Here is a 20,000-nt window from a genome sequence, read left to right as displayed (position 1 = left end):
TGCACTGACACGCCGCTATCTAAAAACAACGCCGAATGGCTGGAGCAATGCAGTCATAAGCCCCGCCCACCCGTCAAACCTCAGCCAATCACAGCCGCTCACAGTGAGCCCTGCACTGTCTCCATTCCGGCTTCGCAAAAAACAGATGCTGAGATGAGTGCCCTGGCACAACCCCCCCCCCCCCCCCCCCCCCCCACATCCCCACCCAAATTTATCTGCCGTTTCATCTGCGCTGTAAAGGCCTGCGATTACACAGAGCAGCGAAAACCATGCTGCTCCCACTTTAACGGGAAAATAACAGAAGGGCAGAGTATCAGCAGACCAGGACAGACGAGGACAGGCCGGCTCAGCCAGTCCCCACGTCTATCAAACATCTAAAGCAAACGAAAATACGCTTTATTTACCCAGTTTGAAATGAGAGAACATCATTTAAAAAAGACTTTAAACCGTAAATGCAACGAGAGACCATGAAGCATTCTCCAATGTAATGAATACAATTAAAATAACTGAGCCAGCCATAGAAATGACATTTTAACAAGATAAATCAATTAAATTCATGAAGCAGGAGCCGCTCGGTCCAAAGTTACATTGCCCGTCCTAAACGTATGGGTTGTAACTTCCCATTCCCATTCCCCCACAATGGGCGGAGCTATTACATGCCACCAATCAAAACGTTTGGCTGTCTCGCAACGACACTGCGATTGGCTGAAATCAGTGAGGTGCATCAGGCAGTGTGCTCGACTCAATGCCCCGCTGTGGAACCCGCTCCCAGATAGAGTACTTGAGCCTGAATTGCTTCAGTAAACATCCGACCGCAAAAAACGGATAATGTGTGAAAACATATAAGTGTGCCCGTGCTACGGGTGTTCACAATATTAGTCTCCCAGCCGAGATAATAACAAGCCCAGCGTACCCATTAACATTATAATTGAATTGTACTTAAACTCAATTCCTTTAAGCCGGCTGAAGGGCCCTGCGTTAAATATCACTCGACTGATTGATTGGCTGGATGTGACTGAGCGAAAAGCTGCTCCCCCCCCCCCGTCCAGGTTCCTCTGGCACTGCTGCACCGAGCTTTTTTCGGCTCACGTCAGCTTCGCTTTCTTCCACACACACCCTCCCTCCGACATCACCACGCACTTCTGGAAGGCGGGGGCAACCGAGGCCTCAGATTCAAACAGCATTCATCCTTATCTTGGAACTAGCAAAAAGATTTTAGTCGTCAGTTATTTTCCTCACATCACATTTGCATTTAATTCACACGGCAGATTTTCCCTCCGTTCGAAGAAGCACGGACGAACAAGGATTTTATGGAACACAAAAAGCGTAGTGCGAACAATGAGGGAAAACTTCAAGGCACAAAAAACAAAATGGATTCCCCGAGAATTAAAAAAAAAAAATTTGCCTTAGGAAAAAGTAACACTGGCAAAAAACAAAAAAGTAAGAAAAATGGTAATTGAATGGAGGCCAGACCCTTTCAGTACGGCAGGGGTTAAGTCCCCAGCACCAGTCCAGAGCACTCAGGCTGTTTAATCACATCCGTGGGGTGCCCATTTGCCTGCCTCGCAATAAACATTAATTATTGATGGCCAATGTGTTCGATGAGAAATTCATGAGTTGGTGCGTAACGCTGCTTTATGTAATCTTTATGTATAATTCACCTCCTGAAAAATGATGTATGATATTACATACGGAGCATCCGACAGGCCCACGTTCACAGCCTGGCCTCTGGGTGATATGGGACAGAGGGGGGTGGGGTGTGGCGGGGTGGGGTGGGCGGGGGAGGTCAGGGGTTGGTGGGGGAGAAGCTCCCATGATCCACCTGGGAGGCATGGGATTGTTTTTTTTTTTGTTGATGTTTTGGGCAGGGAGGGGAAATCTCTGTGCGCGCTCGGTGATGGACAGGTGAGGCTTCTGGAGGACAGAGAGAACCACGGCAACCTGCAGACACAGGCCTGCCACCTTACCCCCCCCCCCCCACCATCCACAGATACTCTATAGTAACCCAGATAGTTCAAATCAGCCAGGTGCATTCAGGTAGTGTGCATGATTCAAAGCCCCGCTGTTGTAGCTGTGCACAAACAAACAGAGTACTTGAGCTTGAATTGCTTCAGTAAACATCGGAGTGCATAAATGGATAATGTGTCGATAAATATCAGCATGCTTGCTATGGGTGTTCACAAAATTACCACCCTAGATATTAAGCCACATCACATCTATTAACATTATAACTGATATGCACTTAAACTCAATTCCTTTAACCTGATTGAAGGGCCATGCATTCAACCATCTGCTGATTGAACTGATTGACAGACTGGCTGATTGGCTGATTTGAGGTTCTAATCCCTCGCATTTCATCAACAACAGATTCTCTATAGCAACCAGATAGTTGGCTCTAGCATCCCTTCTTTCCACATTCTCTATTTCCCTATATCTTGCGAAGAGCAATTTCCGGTGTTCACAATTTTTTAGAACATCCGTAAATGACAGAAAATCTTTTTGCCACCAGCACTGTACTGTACTCATTCTCTTCGAGTGCATTCGCAAGACACATTAAAACTGGAATATTTCGACTGGCAGGATACACGCGAGAGCAGCGGCGTTGACTCCCAAACACTTCCACGTGATTTATGCTCTACCTCCGAGGGCCAAGTTATGTCAGAAATATCTGCGAACGACGCGAAGAACAGGCGTCCCAAACTGCTCTTCTCCGGGCTTCAAACAAGGGGCGGAATGAGTAATGCATTCATCGCCTACGAAATGCGCTAAATGACAAACGATCGCTCTTCAGAAAGAAGTTATATTTTTAACTTATTAAATTATAGACTGACAGATGAAACCAGTGGGGTCCCAACTCCCTGAAAGTGAGGCCACCTGGTCACTGGAAATGAAGAGAAACTAAAAATGGGGACGAGCCAAACGTGCATTTTGTGAATAAGTCTAATATGAGAAAGAATATGGGAGCACAGACAGTCACAGGTAGGTAATGTCGGGTTATGCAAATCCACAGTTTTGTAAACAGTTTCAAAGTAATTGAGAAATCAATACGGAGGAAGGGAAACATAACACAACAGTGCAACTGGTAATGGAAGCTTCCGGAAAACACGGAGACGCTTGAAGAAAGTTCCAGCACATAAGTGTGCTGTCAAAAACAGGACACGCCACATAGAGTACTTAACTACACTTCCACTTTACTCACTGCTTTTCCCCCAAGTTTTTACCATTTGTTTATCGAGCAATAATTATTTTTTTACCGCAAAATTTCTTTATGGCTATGCTTGTCGTGGCCCGTAAATACTGCATTACGATCGCTGTTAATGTGAGTGTGCTTGTAATTTATTCCGACCTGAAACTTTGTTAGTTGCACATTAATTTTGTGTTGAGTTACGTATACATGGAATTATGTCGCGGTCCCAGGCATGCAGTGCTAACATAACCCTCAGGGACTGGCTGTGCCTGTTTTCAACAACCATAATTCATCAACAGATTGGCTGTAACAAAAAAACAGCAGGCATGGGGGGCCCTGCCACGGAGTGCTCAGGGCTGCCTGCTCTCTATTAATTTCAATTATGAAAATGTCTAATTATATTTTCAGACTCACGTTATTTATTTTTCCAAAACTGTTTTTTTTTCTGCTCACAACAGACATAACCCTATAATTGTATAGGAATAAAAATGGGAATATGATTATCTTAGACAAGATCCACACTTGTAATAAATTTCATGTGGTATTTTTGCAATAAAATAGTTTTATTACAATAATATTCATGAATATTAATAAACGGGTGTGGCTAGCTGAGAAGAGAAATACATATATATTGGTATATATATAGAAATATACAGCAGCTCACATCCACACTACACTCAACACTTTGAGTAGTGAAACAGTTCAAATGTAGATTAGCATTTATTTTGCGGTCCCTCCCTCCCCATTAGGTGGCTGTAAGTTATTGCATTATGAAGAATATAACCCACTTAAAATTGTTGACAGAAAATATGCTTTAAAGTTTAAAGACATCATTATTGAATTTGCACACTCTCTGCTGTTATGCATCCTCTACACAAAGATAAAGTTTTCCAAATCAGACCGGATTAGGATCCAGGACATATTAAAGCTCTTCATTAAAGACATCAAATGATTAAACAGCCCTAATTGGACTAGGAAGAGGATCATGTACTATTTGAAAGGTAATTTTCCCACATAACTTATTTTCAATTTTTCCCCTGGCCCTCCCAATAAATACACATTAACACTTCTAATTTACCACAAAATTGACAAGATTGACCTCAATTACGATACTAATTGTAATCCAAGACTCTGGCGGGTCTGCAGTTGTAATTGCCTCCGGAACTTGCCGTGCGAGTCCGCTGAATGTTTGGCTCTCTCAGCGATTACAGAAATATAACATGCTCTTATTCTCGACAGAGGAGCTCTGTTTCTATTGATGCCAGGAAGCCCGGGGGAAATCCAAAATGTTGATATGGGCCGCTCAAACGTAACACATATTTAACAAGCAATTTTCAGCATTATTTCTGATGCGGCCAGAAGAGCACGCAGTCGGTGCTTTTCCTTCTGCTACGCCAGAAACTGGAAACCGGAGGATGTTATAATACCCACAATCCAACGGGAAGCCACAAAGTTCGCCGCTTATAAAGGGAAATTTAGCCATTCCCTGCACTAGCCATAAAGTGCATAACCTTCAGCGATATATTTGGTCACACATTTGAACTTCCCTTTCGGAATATTTAAACACAAGTACAGAGCGCAGAGCGACCTGTCCTAGTTTTAGCGCAGATGGACTCAGTTTTTTAAAATCCTCATTAAAGTAAGGAAAATAAATAAACTAGTGGTGAAAAAAAATGTCAGCAACTTTTATGTACATCAGGACATTTTACACAAATACATACTGATTATTAAAAAAAAAAAAAAATTATTAAACATTTTATTGAATAAGCATTTTCTGCTGAACAATCTGAAAACCCTTCCTTTCCAAATTTCAAAAGTGTCACATTTGTATTTTGTCGCTGGAAACACAAGATAAAAACGGGAACACTGCTATTAAGGGAAAAGCAGTGAATTGAACTGTGATCAGCAGATCGCTGCCATTGAAATGCACCAGAGTGCGCGCAGCACTGGCTGAAATATCGGCAGACTAAGTAAGTTTGTCAGACGCACAGAAATCGCCCCACAAATGAAAGAAGCTTCAGTTATGAGGAGCTCAATAGAAGAACAACAAAAAAAAAGAAATAAAAAATGAGAGGGTAGTGATGCATCATATACATGTTTTTATGCCTTCCCAGAGGATGACACATTATCAATGAGACAAAGAGAAAAACCCTGCTGCCTGCTGGTATCGCTCCAATGAGCGCTCACTCCAGTCGCAGGGATTTGACATTCAACTACAAAGCTGAATGGAGCCTGGAGCTACCAGGGGCTGTGAGGTGGGAGGGCGGGCGGCGGGCGGAGGGGGGTGCGGGGGCGCACCTTGGGACCGAAGCTGGCCCTGGTCCCACGGCGGGGCTGTTTCAAAGCAGTCGGTAATGTGTAGCGGAGCACATTAGCGTCCCCCTCCGCATACACACACGGGGCCCCCGCGGGGGACGGCGCTATGCTATCTGCCTGACGCAACTAAACAGGAGTTTACTGTAATCTGGGGCCGGCATTACGCGGCGGTTCAGAGCAGGTGCCTGATCGCCCTCCTTCACAAACACCGGTAATAAGTGTGCAAAATTCTCTGAAAGTTGCCTCTCTGCAAATTGCTCCTCAAGGACTTCGAGGATGAAGCAGGTCTAGGGTGGGAATTGAGCTACTGTACTTCAAAATTGTTCATTTATTGTTATTTCTTTTTACTGCAGCTGGCTTTCAAAGTGCTTCTCTCTCCGGGGTTCCCTCCCTCAACTCATTCTGTCCTCATGGGTGACCTCTGGGCTCGAGGAAACACAGGGACAGTAAAAAAAAATAAAATCTTAAAACCACAACCAAACTGGCCCTGTGCCTTAACAGAGGCTCCATAGCCTGATAGCAACCCCATGTGTCATCAGTGAAATCAGCACAGCCAGGAATCCATCCCCCCCCACACACCCCCGCCCCAAGAAGACCCTGTCCGCCCCACCATTCTACAATTACCTCACCCCTTTAAGATGGCCGCTGCCGGTCGTAGTGGAAGAGACGGAACTGAATTTAAATTTAAATTCTGAATTTGAAACACACAGCTTTCTAGCCTGAGGAAAGGGGAGAAGGGAGGGGGCGGAGCTTGGGGATCAACGCAGTCTGTTTCACTCCATTCACAGCACAGTTGTTCCCTCTTTTTATTTCACAAGGTTTGTCTCACCCCCCCCCCCCCCCAAAAAAAAACCTCACCACCCCTCTAAATGCTGCTCTGTAGCGGCCTCCCGTCTTCAGCTGCGACGGTTCTGTGTCACGAGCGTTAAATATTCAGCCCCGCCCGCACCCTGCCATTGTCTCTCAGACCCTGCATTTCTGGAAAGTTCCGCGCGCTCCGTCTCCACACCCCCCCCCCCCTCCTCCCCCAACCATCTGACCCGAGCCCGTCTCCGGGGCGACGGTACCGTGCTCAGACTCAGCGGCGACGGCGGTGCCGAGCGCTTCCTGTTCGCCGCCGCCACCGCCGCCGCGACACGCCGCCTTCTGGTGGGTCACGGGCGTCAGCCGCGAGCTTCCAGAGCGTCAGCTGCCGGCTCGGCAGTCACCCGGCCCTCCATATGCTATTTAATTAATAGCGAGCATCAGACTCGCTAATAAACAAACCGACGCCGCCACCGCGTATCGTCGCGTCGCTTCGTAGCAAGAAACAATACTGAAGAAAACAAAAAGCACTGAAAAACACTTCAAAAAGAGTCCCACTTTTATTCTTAATAAGGCGCAGACTTTTCTTCTGTGAGAGGGAAGCGATGCTTTCTGTCTGCCTGCGCTCGAGCACGGCTCCAGAGGCACACTGGCACAGAACAAGGCGCTGGGACAAGGCAGCTCGTCGACTGAGACTGCGGTGAGCACTTCTGTCCTGCGGTAATGACCGCTCCTGTTCTACTGCAGCAGGCCACGCCGGTTACAACACACTACAGATACTCAGCAGGTATGCAGCCCTTATCTACAGCCACTTGCATGACAGTAAACCCATTTTAGACACCTTGGACACCGACGCGGGTCAGGTTAAGTACCTTGGTCGGGGGGAGAACAACAGTGGTCTATAACTGGGAACTGCAACTGCAACCTTCTGGTTACAAGCCTAACCACTACAGTACGCTGCCAGCTGGTCATACACCACACTACTGTGATGATCATTTCTCATTTACTTCAGTGATCACACCTTGTTAAACTGTGATGATCACTAAAGTTCCACTGCAATTCACCTGGAAACATAGCCTGCTCTCCCCAGTTCGATCCCCAGTTCCAACCAGCAAGCTCTTTGCCTTAAAAACACCGCCCCGCCCCCCCCCCCCCCCCCCCCCCGACTCCTTTGCACGTTATTGATAAAAATCAACTGGCGAGCCACGCTAGCAGAGCAGTTAAGCCACCGCTGAATGGCATTTAAATCTCCCTCATTAAATTAAGGAAAGTGTGTTTTTTTGGTGGGACTGAAGGTCAGGCTTTACAAGGTCTGAGGAGAGCGAGCCGTACCGGGGCAGTGGGGGGATGAGGAGGAGGAGGATAAAAATAAAGTGAGGCGGAGGGGAGGTGTTGATGGAGCCATGTTGTTGGGAGCGGGCGGGGATTTGTCTCCTGTCTGCTCCTGACAGTTACCACATGGCCCGTTGTTAGTGATGTACGAGCGTCCCCAGCCTGCGGACACAGAGGTGACTCCGGTGACCAGATACGAGGAGGACGTCTGCGTGTGTGTGTGTGTGTGAGTGTGCATGTGTGTGTCTGCGTGTGAGTGAGAGAGTATGTGTGTGCGTGTGTGTGCGTGCCTGAGAGTGTGCGTGCGTGCGTGTGTGTGTGTGTGTGTGTGTGTGTGTGAGTGTGCATGCGTGTGTCTGTGTGTGAGAGAGAGAGTATGTGTGTGCGTATGTGTGCGTGCCTGAGAGTGTGCGTGCGTGTGTGTGTGTGTGTGTGTGTGTGTGTGTGTGTGAGAGTGTGTGTGTGTGCTATAGTATCTGTGCATGTGTGTATGTGTGTGTGTGTATTTGTTTCCTGAGAGTGTTTGAGCGTGTGCGTGTATCTGTTTGCCTGTGTGTGTTTGAGTGTGTGTGTGTATCTGTTTGCCTGTGTGTTTGAGCGTGTGTGTATCTGTTTGCCTGTGTGTGTTTGAGTGTGTGTGTGTATCTGTTTGCCTGTGTGTGTTTGAACGTGTGTGCATCCGTTTGCCTGCATGTGTTCGAGTGTGTGTGTGTGTGTGTATCAGTTTGCCTGTGTGTGTATCTGTTTGCCTGTGTGTGTGTGTATCTGTTTGCCTGAGTGTGTTTGAGTGTGTGTGTGTGTATCTGTTTGCCTGTGTGTTTGAGCGTGTGTGTATCTGTTTGCCTGTGTGTGTTTGAGCGTGTGTGTGTATCTGTTTGCCTGTGTGTGTTTGAGTGTGTGTGTGTGTATCTGTTTGCCTGAGAGTGTTTGAGCGTGTGCGTGTATCTGTTTGCCTGTGTGTTTGAGCGTGTGTGTATCTGTTTGCCTGTGTGTGTTTGAGCGTGTGTGTGTATCTGTTTGCCTGTGTGTGTTTGAGTGTGTGTGTGTGTATCTGTTTGCCTGAGTGTGTGTGTATCTGTTTGCCTGTGTGTGTTTGAGTGTGTGTGTGTGTGTATCTGTTTGCCTGTGTGTTTGAGTGTGTGTGTATCTGTTTGCCTGAGTGTGTGTGTGTGTATGTGTACCTGTCTGTGTGTGTCTATCTGTAAACGTGTGCTCCTTCGTATGCAGCACACTCCTCCCTCCTCCTCTGTGAAAGCCAGTGGCGCAGACACACTCAGCATCGCAGCGGGAGCAGGCTACTCGCCGATCCAGGCGCTTTGTATTCACACCTACATGTCCCCTCTCATCCCCGGGCCTCTGCTCCTCAGACCTCCGGGTCCAGCTCAGCGTCGCGCGATGGCCGCGAATCCTGCGCCGTGGCTACCGGTCTGGCCAGGAAATCAGAGCAGAACAAACAGCCAGAGAAGAGTGGGAGGCTACGTAGCGTAGCATAGCCTAGCCTAGCGTAGCCAAGCACAGCACACCTCCAGACGCTCGTCAGCTCTCCTACCGCCTTACTTTCTCTTCCTTCAATTAGAGCAAATTAGTCGCGCTGTCCTTACAGGAGACGGACCCGCGGGTGTCTGCGGGAGAGAGGCCCTTCATTCTCCAACAACACATGATGCCAGACCTCCTCCACTTGCATCAGGACCGCTCACCTGTATCCTAGCAACCGTCATCCTCTCAGCGCGAAGATGTGCTCGGCCTATGCCTCCGCTCGGAGTAAACACTAGGGGAATGGAGGGGGGAAAAAAAAAGAAAAAAAAACCTGTGCCTGAGTGAAGCTACTCGCTGAGCTTCTGAGCATTTCAAACCGGCTGGAAAAACCAGGAAAGCCCGACGCAGAACAAGCGCACACGTGAAGCGAGGAGACCCGCTTCTGAAAGCCTTCGATGGCGCCTCCAATCCGCTGCTTTGTCAGCCGCTGTGGGCGAGGCGCTCGGGTTCCGAATCTGAATCTCGCAGGTCTGAGTCCCAGGCTGGCGATGCCGCTGTTCCCTTCAGCGAGGCACGTTACCTCAATTGTGGCGGGCGAATCCTCGGCAGATTAAATGGTAGGTAAACTGTAAAAATTCCCCCCGGTTAAGTAAGTCTGCCGAGAAAAGTAAATAAATAATGCAATGTACAGCATTTACATCTGTCATACTTATTCCTCCAAATCCACTGGGACTCATTCTGGAGGGCTGAGCTCATCCACGGAGGAGAGGAAAACGCTGAACGTCTTTATCGCTTCATTTAGGCGGCAGGAACTCAGATAAGAGAGGGGGCGAAGCGTTTGTACTTCGGAGCAGAGCGTACCTGGGCTTGATTGGGGGGGGGGGTGGGATGCGGGGGCGGGGGGGGCGGAAGCCACGCGACGGCTGCAGGGGTTCATCCGGGGCCTCGTAGCGGCGCGGTGGCGGACAGCAGAACCTGCGAACGCTCCGATGTGTAGGCGGAGCTCTAAGGAACGAGGGTGGGGGGAAACGGGGGGTTTCTGCGGAGTTGGAGAGCACGGCATAGCGCACCTGAATCTGTGTCATTTACCTCCAGAGTCGCGCGAGGCTCATGCCATGGCCAGGCGACCAAGGCAGCCGGGGTGGGGGTGTGGGGGGGTCAAGGTCCTTGCAAAGTCCCCCCCCCCCCCATAAGAAAAAGAAAGATGCAGGGTCCGGAGAGAGTGTTCGCTCCACTGCACTCTGGGCCCAGTGCTGAATGCCACACAATCCAAACCTTAATCCCAACAGTAATGGGAAATCTTCCAGCGCGGAAATGCATCGCTGCACCCGTACCGCAGGCTCCGCCCACTGCCGCGCAACATTCCGCGTCCCCCCCGCCCCCCCCCGCCTTCGCCCCGGTGCCCGCGCTCCGGCTGCTGCCGGCCCCAAAACCATGCATACTAATGAGCAACGTATACCGACGACACTGGGGGGGTGAACGTGGAAACTTTCTTTTTTCTTTTTTTTTGTGATGCATTTTCTGATGCACCATCAACACGGATCAGTTGAGGCATCTGTGGTATAATTTTCCATCCCACGGTATCAACCTGGAAAGGTCAAGCGTTTTTAGAGCACAGTATGAAGAGACATAGGATAAAGAGCAGCTGGACTCTGATATTTATTATTTAAATATTCATTATTTAAATGGCAATGGCCAAATGTCTGTCTAGTGCGCTTGATCTTTTTTTTTTGGAATTGTATTTGCCATCTGCCACCTTAAAATTTTCTTTTTTTAGCTAGCGAAAAACTGAACGTGAAAAACAAAAAGAATTGAACTAGCACAATGTTGGAATTAAAATCAAGGACCTTGTTTCACAAAACTTATTTCACAGAACACGATAGCTAAAATGGGAAATGGCAACGATTTACTCTCTCCGTTTGAAGAGTGTCTCAAATAGAAACTGAAACTGCGCTCCAGAAAAGGAACTCGTAAAGCGCCTTCACGTAGCCTGCTACAGCTGCGAGTCTCTCCACGATCGTTTCCACGGCCTCTGACACCTGTTCTGGAGGGTCCGACGTTCTGCTTGAAATTAATAAATGAAAAATGTAATTTTTCGCGATGTCACTATTAATTGCCATTCATTTGTAATTTTACAACAGCACAGAACACAGTTTAACCTGCAATATTCTTTTGGCTCTCAAACAACAAACAATAACAGCCATTAGGATGTTATCACAAAGGACGGCAGATCAAATTATTTTCCATGACTGCATCAGGTTTAGATACAGAAAAGTAAAGTTTTTTTTCCAGCAGTGGCATAAATTTGGAGTTCTGTTATCAGCATAATTTCTGAAGAATCGAACATTCGCCTGTTTATTAGGGAAGTGGTGAGTAGCTAATGTAAGAGCTGATGAAGAGGTGGCAAAAAATTTCAACATGTAGTCAAAAAAGTTGAGATAAATGTTCTTAATTCTAAATAAAATCCTCTTTGATGCAACACATAAAACCCTTTAAACAAATGTCACTGGAAATGAAAGCATCAGATTTCTTTCCTTGAGTTCCAGTGTTATTCTTGGCGGTTTTGTTTGGGAGTAAGCTGCCAGACAAGCATTTCACACAGAGCGACACTTTCTGCTGGCGGCGGTCTGTATTTAGCGGTAATATCGATATCGTCAAAAAAACGAATCGGGCGGTTCGGCACGACCGCGGAACGTTCTCTCAGGGCTCGTAAGAGCCGCTCTGCTGCTTCCTCAAACAATCGCTGAAAAAAACCGCCACGTTTGCGTTCGGAAAGCAGGGAAGCCCGTGAGAGCCCGTGATTGGCTGAGAATTTATTACCGATCGGTGAGGGAAACGAAGTTCCGAAATGTCTTCTCAAGATCTGAGAGCGGGAGAAAAGGTCACCGATCACTTTTCGTGAAATGAACCCCCGGCCTGCTAGCTAACAAGACTGCATTTCACTTGTGAGACATTATGCCATCTGTTATTGCTAATGAGCAACGACTCCAAATAATGATATCAAAGACAGCAACAAAAATGACTGAACTGCGCAATTAGAATTCAAATTTGAAATTTATGATGAAACGCAGGCCATGAAGTCATAATTAAAGTTGATGCACTTGCTCACTAGCTAACTTATGATGCAACTTTTGAATCGACGAAATGAGACAAATTCACTCATTTTTGTAAATTGGTACATATGACATTAAATCCGAAGCCTCACTGAATACCATTAAAAAAACTCCACTCCACTCCTTTCTAGAACAATTGCCTGAATTTCTCACTGAAGGAAGATCTCTTAAGGCAGTCCAAGATTTAACCAGGTTAACAAAAGCCATCAGCAAGTTGCATGACTTTCACACACACTCACGCACGCACACACACACAAGCACACACATGCACATGCACACACACACACACACACAAGCACACACATGCACATGCACACACGCATGCACACACACGCATGCACACACACACACGCACACGCACACACGCACGCACACGCACACACACTCACGCACACACACACACACACACACACACACAAGCACACACGCACGCACACGCACGCACATGTACGCATGCACACACACACATACACACACACAACCATACACACACGCGCGCACGCACGCACACACACACACACACACAGCCTTTCTCCCTCTCGCTCAAAAGAGTAATAGGCCCCTGAATGGGATCCCCTCAGAAAGACGAGTGTGGAGATTGACCCGGTCAGGCCCAGGCGGAGCTAGGGGACGGGAGAAGCTCACGCATTACCCCTGCAGATAGACGTCTGTTCACCTGTTATTGCCTGGCTGATGCAACAGCAGAATCCATTAGCAGCTCATCAAAGGCTTCCTGCCCGTCCTCCATGCCTCTACCGTCCCCACGTCCCAGAGTTTGGAGATCTGTGATTGCTAGAATCAATCCCCTCTGAACTGCAGATGGGTTCCAAAACTGCACAACGCCCCCCCCCCCCCCCCCCCCCAGCCAGACAAACACCTCCACGTATACACACACACACACACACACACACACACACACCAGAACCACTTCATTCCCCACCACCGGGGCTAACACAAAGGCTTTCTTAATCATTTTTTTAAATGAACCGTTAATAACTGTGTTAACGATAGCTAAATGTGTTGAACTGTGTTGGTGTTACATTGTCGGTGCTAATACAGTGTAAAAGTAATATTAAAGATGGCCATATTTAAGAAGTTCTGCTATAACTTAAAATGGCACTGAACTGTAGCTATGTGCAGTACATTGCCCAAGACTGGAGTTTCTTTAGAGAAACTAAAAGATCAAAAGGTAAAGGATTAACAGAGTAGCACAAATCTGCTTTATCTGATTACATAAAAACATGCAACAAAACCCAGCTACAAGCTGGCAGAGAAGTGCAGTTATGAGTATTTCCTGAGTCTTATCAATGAACCACACAGCTTGAACCCACATGAGATAGAACTCTGGAATTTAGCTCTGACTGCTATTGGTGCAACACTGTGGCAAAGAACATAGAGATTCAAAGGTGGTGTTTTTGATGTAGCTACATTAATATGAGTCCTCGCGCTGCAGAGAGCTACACAGGCACATGTGACACAGGCACTGATGGTAAATCATCTGACATTAAAGTCAAACACCAAAAGATCAGCACATTTCAAAAATACAGATTTGAAAGGTGTGTGTGTGTGTGTGTGTGCTGTATACATAGATGAACAGAAGACTTTATAAAATAAATAGCACAGGTAGTGTAATAGTAATTGTATGCTCAGCAGGGCGTGGTTCAGGAGCGGGGGTTGGGGTGGGTTTTGGGGAGGGGGGTGGGGGTTCGGGCGGGGTTTAGGGAGGGGGTGTGGTAGATACCTATGAAGTAGGACAGCAGGACGGTCAACAGGGCGTGGTTCAGGAGCGTGGGCAGGGGTTAGGGTGGGGTTTTGGGGAGGTGGGTGTAGTTACCTATGAAGTAGGACAGCTGGACGGACAGAAGGGCGTGGGGTTGGGGTTTTGGGGAGGTGGGTGTAGTTACCTATGAAGTAGGACAGCAGGACGGCCAGCAGGGCGTGGGGTTGGGGTGGGGGGTTGGGGTTTATTTGGGAGGTGGGTGCAGTTACCTATGAAATAGGACAGCAGGACGGCCAGCAGGGCATGGGGTTGGGGTGGGGGGTTGGGGTTTTTCGGGAGGGGAGGTGGGTGCAGTTACCTATGAAGTAGGACAGCAGGACGGCCAGCAGGGCGGCGGCGGTGATGCCTGTCACGGCGGCGCACTTCCAGCTGCAGTACTTGGACGGCTTCTTCAGCTTGAAGGCGCTGCGGGAGAAGGTGCTGCGGGGCAGCAGCCGGGGGGGCGGCGAGTACACCGTCCCGGACGTCAGCGGGTAACCCGGCGACGAGCTGCTGAAGAGGGGCGTGGTCCCGGAGGACGTCTTAAACAGGAAGTGCCTGAAGAGAGACGGAAACGCACACAAGCGATGAAATAGGAGATTTTATTAAAAAGGCGATATGAAACAAGAACCTGGTGCTGTTAGGCGTGAAGTAGAGCACACCCCCCCCCCCCCTCCCTCTGCCCCCCAGGCTCGCCCAAATTCATTATAACACCCGCTCTTGTTCCAAACTGCTTTTAAAGAAGGCATCCATCCACAGAAACCCTTATAGGTTCTGAAAAGTACGACAAGACCAATTTAAACAGGAAAGCTTAATGGACTACAAGGCGTATCCCGCCTGCAATGTTATTTGTCACTAAGCAACAAGAATTTCTCAACTTATTGCCGTTATTGTCATTCTCCGCGCACCAATAAGTGAACGTCGGACAGCCCGCTTTTGAAGATCTGCCCATTGAGGACGCGTAACGCGGTGCCTAGAGCTCTATCAAGGTTGACTGCTTACAATGTTTTGATGCTTATGCCGGTGAACAAGACAATTTTAAAATGATGTGAAGAGAGAAAAAGAGGGGAGCAGAAGAGTAACTTAGCATGTAAGTTAAAGTCATCATTTATGTATTTACTGCCGTGGCAACACGGGTTCTCTTGTCTGGGAATTTGAGAAAGTTGGGTGTGTTACGCAGAGGATATGAAAAATGCAGAATGTGTTTTATATAAAGAGAGGGGCAGAGATTGAGAGAGATTGAGTGAGAAAGATGTGTCTTATATAAAGCGCGAGACGGACGGGCGGAAGGAAGGAAGCCTGATGTCGAGGGAAAGGAGGAGTCGGGGAGGTGGAGTGAGGGATAAATTTGCCGTGACAGCGGCAGGGAGATAAAGAGGGAGCAGGTGAGGATACTGAGGATGAGAGGAGAGGCCCTTGCGTGGGGGGATGGAGATTTGGAGGAGGGGTGAATGGTGTTGCTGTAGGCCAGAGAGGATCAGAGCGTACCCCGTCTCTCTCCCATTCTCCAGCACGATGCCTCGGTCCAGCCGCCCTATAAGGACCAGCCGCCCTATAAGGTCCAGCTGCCCTATAAGGTCCAGCCGCCCTATAAGGTCCAGTCACCCAATAAGGTCCAGCTGCCCTATAAGGTCCAGTCACCCAATAAGGTCCAGCCGCCCTATAAGGACCAGCCGCCCAATAAGGTCCAACCGCCCAATAAGGTCCAGCCGCCCTATAAGGTCCAGCTGCCCTATAAGGTCCAGTCACCCAATAAGTCCAGCCGCCCTATAAGGTCCAGCTGCCTTATAAGGTCCAGTCACCCAATAAGGTCCAGCCGCCCTATAAGGTCCAGCCGCCCTATAAGGTCTACCTGCTCTATAAGGACCAGCCGCCCAATAAGGTCCAGCTGCCCTATAAGGTCCAGCCGCCCTATAAGGTCCAGCCGCCCTATAAGGTCTACCCGCTCTATAAGGACCAGCCGCCCAATAAGGTCCAGCTGCCCTATAAGGTCCAGCCGCCCTATAAGGTCCAGCTGCCCTATAAGAACCAGCCACTCTATAAGGTCCAGCTGCCCTATAAGGTCCAGCTACTTTATAAGATCTGGCCGCCCAATAAGGTCCAGTTGCCCAATAAGGCCGAGAAGGTTAACTGCAGTGACAGAGATGTTGAAATGCCGCAGAAAGGACAACATGCACACGAAAAAACACCACAATTTGCTCAATTACCTCCCAGCATTGCCATCAATGCATTTTTCAGTACAGATGTTGAATATGCCAGCAGCATATTTGGCTAAGCTAACTGTGTTTCCTATTTAATGGGGAGGGTTTGGTTTAACTGCGGGACTGCGGTTGGGGTGGGGTGGGGGGTTGGAGGTTTGGGAGTGTTGCTGCTGGGTGGGGTGCTGTTGTTGTTAATGTTTTATTATGTGTCATTGTTAATAAATTATATTTCACATAAAATATCCATCAGAACAGGTCATGGTAGGATGCTGACGAATGTCTGGATTTGAGTTGGAAAGTTGCGTAAATGCGGATTTTCCACACATTATAACCCTGCCTGTCACACAGACGGGGACAAACACACACACACACACACACACACACACAAACACACAGACAGGCACATGCACACATACATATGCACAGGGATGCACAGGGATGCACAGGCATACACACAGGCACACACACATAGAGACACACATACACACACACACACACACACAGGCACACACACACACACGCACACGCACACACGCTCCACTGCTCTTTGATGCCAGATGGAAAAAGCAGAGGGCACTACGTCGTACACTTGACCGAGGCTGACCTGTCAGCTGTGGAAGTTACTGATGAGAGACAGATGATGAAGCTTCTGGAACACCATAACATGCGGACCTACCGTGCCATTGGCTGCCAGAAATCCCTGCCTCTTTTGAACCAATCAGGGGGCTTTGTTTTCTATGGAAAGTGCATCCCCCACTCCCCTATTTCCTGGTTAAGACATTCTGTTTTAGCATATGTACACAATAAAAATAAATAAATTGTCATATTTACAATTCTGTATTTGTAACTATTGTTGGTACAAAATAGAAAAATAGGATGAGAGCTCTACAGTGCTCCCATTTTAGGAGCATTTGCGCCTGAAAATTTATGTGTGTTAATTGGAAAAATAATTTAGGAATACATCTACTAATTGGGATATATGAGCATGCTCCCAAAATTTTTCAACTCATGGAGAACACTGGGAAAGGAAATGTTAGTGTAGAGCCCTGAAAATATAAATTTGATTCTGAGAAACCGGCGCACATTAAATTGCATTATTTGAGCATGTGGTACGCTTGTTAACAAACGTTTCTAAACCAAAATACATGGGAGATAGGTGCCAGTCAACACGAGGTGGCCAAATGCACAAATGTACCCGAAACACAATTTTATGATAAGCGCGATGTTAGACGCTATCCTGACCCCACCGGGATGCATGCACCCTGAGGATTTCAGAGGCATTTTCCATTTTGGATCTGTCGTTTACATTTGTCCTGCATACTCATGAGGTTATTTCTTCGAGTTGTTTTTCAAAATAGTTTTTTTCTTCACATTTCCCATAGGTCCTTGCCCCACAGTATTTCTATTTCATGTGCAGCTTTTCATCTTCTTCTTCTTCTTCTTCTTCTTTGTCTTCTTCCTATTTTTCATTTTCTCGTTTTTTCTTCTTCTTTATTTTCTTGTTGTTATTGTTATTCCTTTTCCTTTCCTGCTTCAGAAAGACGCTTTAATGAGCTCAATGCAATGGCAGCGAGCATCAACAGTGGCATCCCGGTCACAGTCATAATCGGATGACCTACATGCCATGCAATGCAGAGTTCACTTTGTGCTTGAGCCACCTCCTCCCGCACTGTATCCCTACGCATTTTACTCTCTGTTGGCAGAAGGGGGTCGTCTTTAAAGAGCCGACCTCGCAATTATGCAGAACACAGCAAGTCAAAGTTCAGAAACCACTCAAAGTCACGTCCCTCATACTATATATAACATGTCTGTAGATTTCTCCATTATTCATCCGCTGGTCGGATGCTGTTTATCTATTATTCATGCGGTTAGCAAGCGCCCCTATACAGGGTGAATCACACAGCTTTCATCTACATGTTATCCACGGCTGTATTTATGCAGTCAGGTATTTACTCACGCAGTGCCGGCTAAGTACCTCGCTCAAGGGTACAGGGCCTGTGCCGCGTATGGGAATAAAACCTGCAGCCCTTTCGACACAGGGTTCTAATGCACCGGCGCAGCTGAGCAATCACAGGCAGGGTAAGGGTGTGGGGCTACTTTCCCTTCTCGCGATGAAGGAGAGGGAATCGGGAGGGGGGGGGGGCCCAGGGTGGAGGGCTGGGGGGCAAACAGAATCGCTGTTTGTGCGGAAGTAAAAGGCAGCCGTCCTTTCGGTCCGAGGTGTGGGGAGGATTTGCTCTTAAGACAGCAGTGGAGGGGGTCACCCCCCAATGATGTCTGAAGGTCCAGCTATTTGCCTCCCCCCCCCACCCCCTTCCATCCTATCAGTCAGCGCCAGACGGAGTGGGAAGGGTGTGTCTGTGGAGGCAGATGAGAGCCTGTCGAAAAATCTGAGGACGACGACCCACTCCTCTTTGATAAGAGCTCTTTCACAGTCTGTGCTTCTGAAAACTCCCCCAACCTCGCACCCCCCCCCCCCCCACCCCGCCCCGAATAATTCCTCTCTCAGATCTCATTCCACTGAGCACATGCCGCTGTTCCTCCCTCTCTCTATTTCTCCCTCTCTCTCTCGGTCTGTCTGTTTCATCCTCTCCCTCCCTCCCTGTCTCTCTCTGTCTCTTTCTTGTCTCGCTCCTTCCATCTGTCTCTCTCTCCCTCTCTCTGTGTCTCACTCAGTCTCTCTTAGTCTCTCCGTTTCTCTTTCCATCTCTTTCTCCCTGTCTCCTCCTCTCTCCCCCTCTCTCTGCCTCCCTCTCCTGCTGTCACTCTCCTCCACCTCTCTCTGTCTCTCCCTCCTTCTCCATAACTCTGTCTCTCCCTCCCTGTCTCAGCATCTCTCTCAGTCTCTTCATGTCTCACTGAGTATATCTCTCTCTCTCTCCCTCTCTCTCTGTCCCTGTCTCCTCCTCCTTTCTCTCCCTCCTTCGCTGCCCCCCCCCTTCCATGCCGTGCCCCACCCCGTCACCATGGAGAACAGCCCCCCCCCCCCCTCACAGCCTGTCCGGTATTGGCCCAGTTTCTCTGTCCCCCAGTCCTCCATGCCGGAAGGATCTGATTCCCCCTCCTGTGTCAGAGGCGTGCGGCTGGATCAAGTGTGCGTTTCGACCAATTAACTGCAGAGAGCTCATTACAGCACCCTGAGCTCCAGCAAGCTGAGGGAAGGCACCCATTCTTTTTACTTCTAATTTGTTACTGCATGTTTAACGGAGGGGTAAAAAAAAAATAATACAAGGATGCAACAAATAAATAAATAAAACCAGCGAGGAAAGAAAAAAAGAAAAGGTTTGTCTTTGGCCAATTTAAACAAGGCGAAATGAAATAAAATAAAGAAATGAGAACAAAAGAGAGAGGAACTGGCAGAGAAATGGGGTGTGTAATGCAAAACGCGGGGGGAAAGCGCTGCTTTGTAGCAGGTGAGATGAAAGCGCTCGCGAGCGCACCTGGGGGCTCGTGGGATTGCCGTGTGCGGAGGATCGTCTGTTGAAAGAGTCATGGGTCGCGCCGAGCGTCTGGGCGGAGGATCTCAGCCAATCAGAGCCAGGCCTTTTTTTTGTTCCCTTTTTTTTTTTTTGCTCGGGCTTGGTGATGCACAAATGCACACTACACGTATGTGCACACACCCGCACAAGCATGTATGCAGACACACACACACATGCACACACATGAACACACACGCACACACATATACGCACACGCACACACTCAGACACACATTCTGCCTCTTCTCTGCTCCTCTGTCACAGACTTTGTTAAGCAGAGACACAGAGAGAGAGAGAGAGACAGAGAGCGAAAGAAAAAGAGCGAGCATAAAG

At 48.2% G+C, this 20,000-nt stretch overlaps 1 protein-coding gene across 4 annotated transcripts in view; it reads right to left on the bottom strand.

The window, feature by feature from the left end:
- Positions 1–20,000, bottom strand: part of LOC118235743 (teneurin-2-like) — a 364,321-nt gene that overhangs the window by 65,949 nt on the left and 278,372 nt on the right. For all 4 annotated transcript variants that reach the window (XM_035433481.1, XM_035433482.1, XM_035433484.1 and 1 more), the window contains one exon: positions 14,307–14,545. In XM_035433481.1, the coding sequence (XP_035289372.1) occupies positions 14,307–14,545 (239 nt within the window). The remainder of the gene's footprint in view (positions 1–14,306; positions 14,546–20,000) is intronic.

Source organism: Anguilla anguilla, chromosome 9 (genome assembly GCF_013347855.1).
Source record: "Anguilla anguilla isolate fAngAng1 chromosome 9, fAngAng1.pri, whole genome shotgun sequence".
Taxonomy (NCBI): Eukaryota; Metazoa; Chordata; class Actinopteri; order Anguilliformes; family Anguillidae; genus Anguilla; species Anguilla anguilla.
Note: the sequence above shows the minus strand (reverse complement) of the source record. Positions and strands in the feature narration are given on the sequence as shown.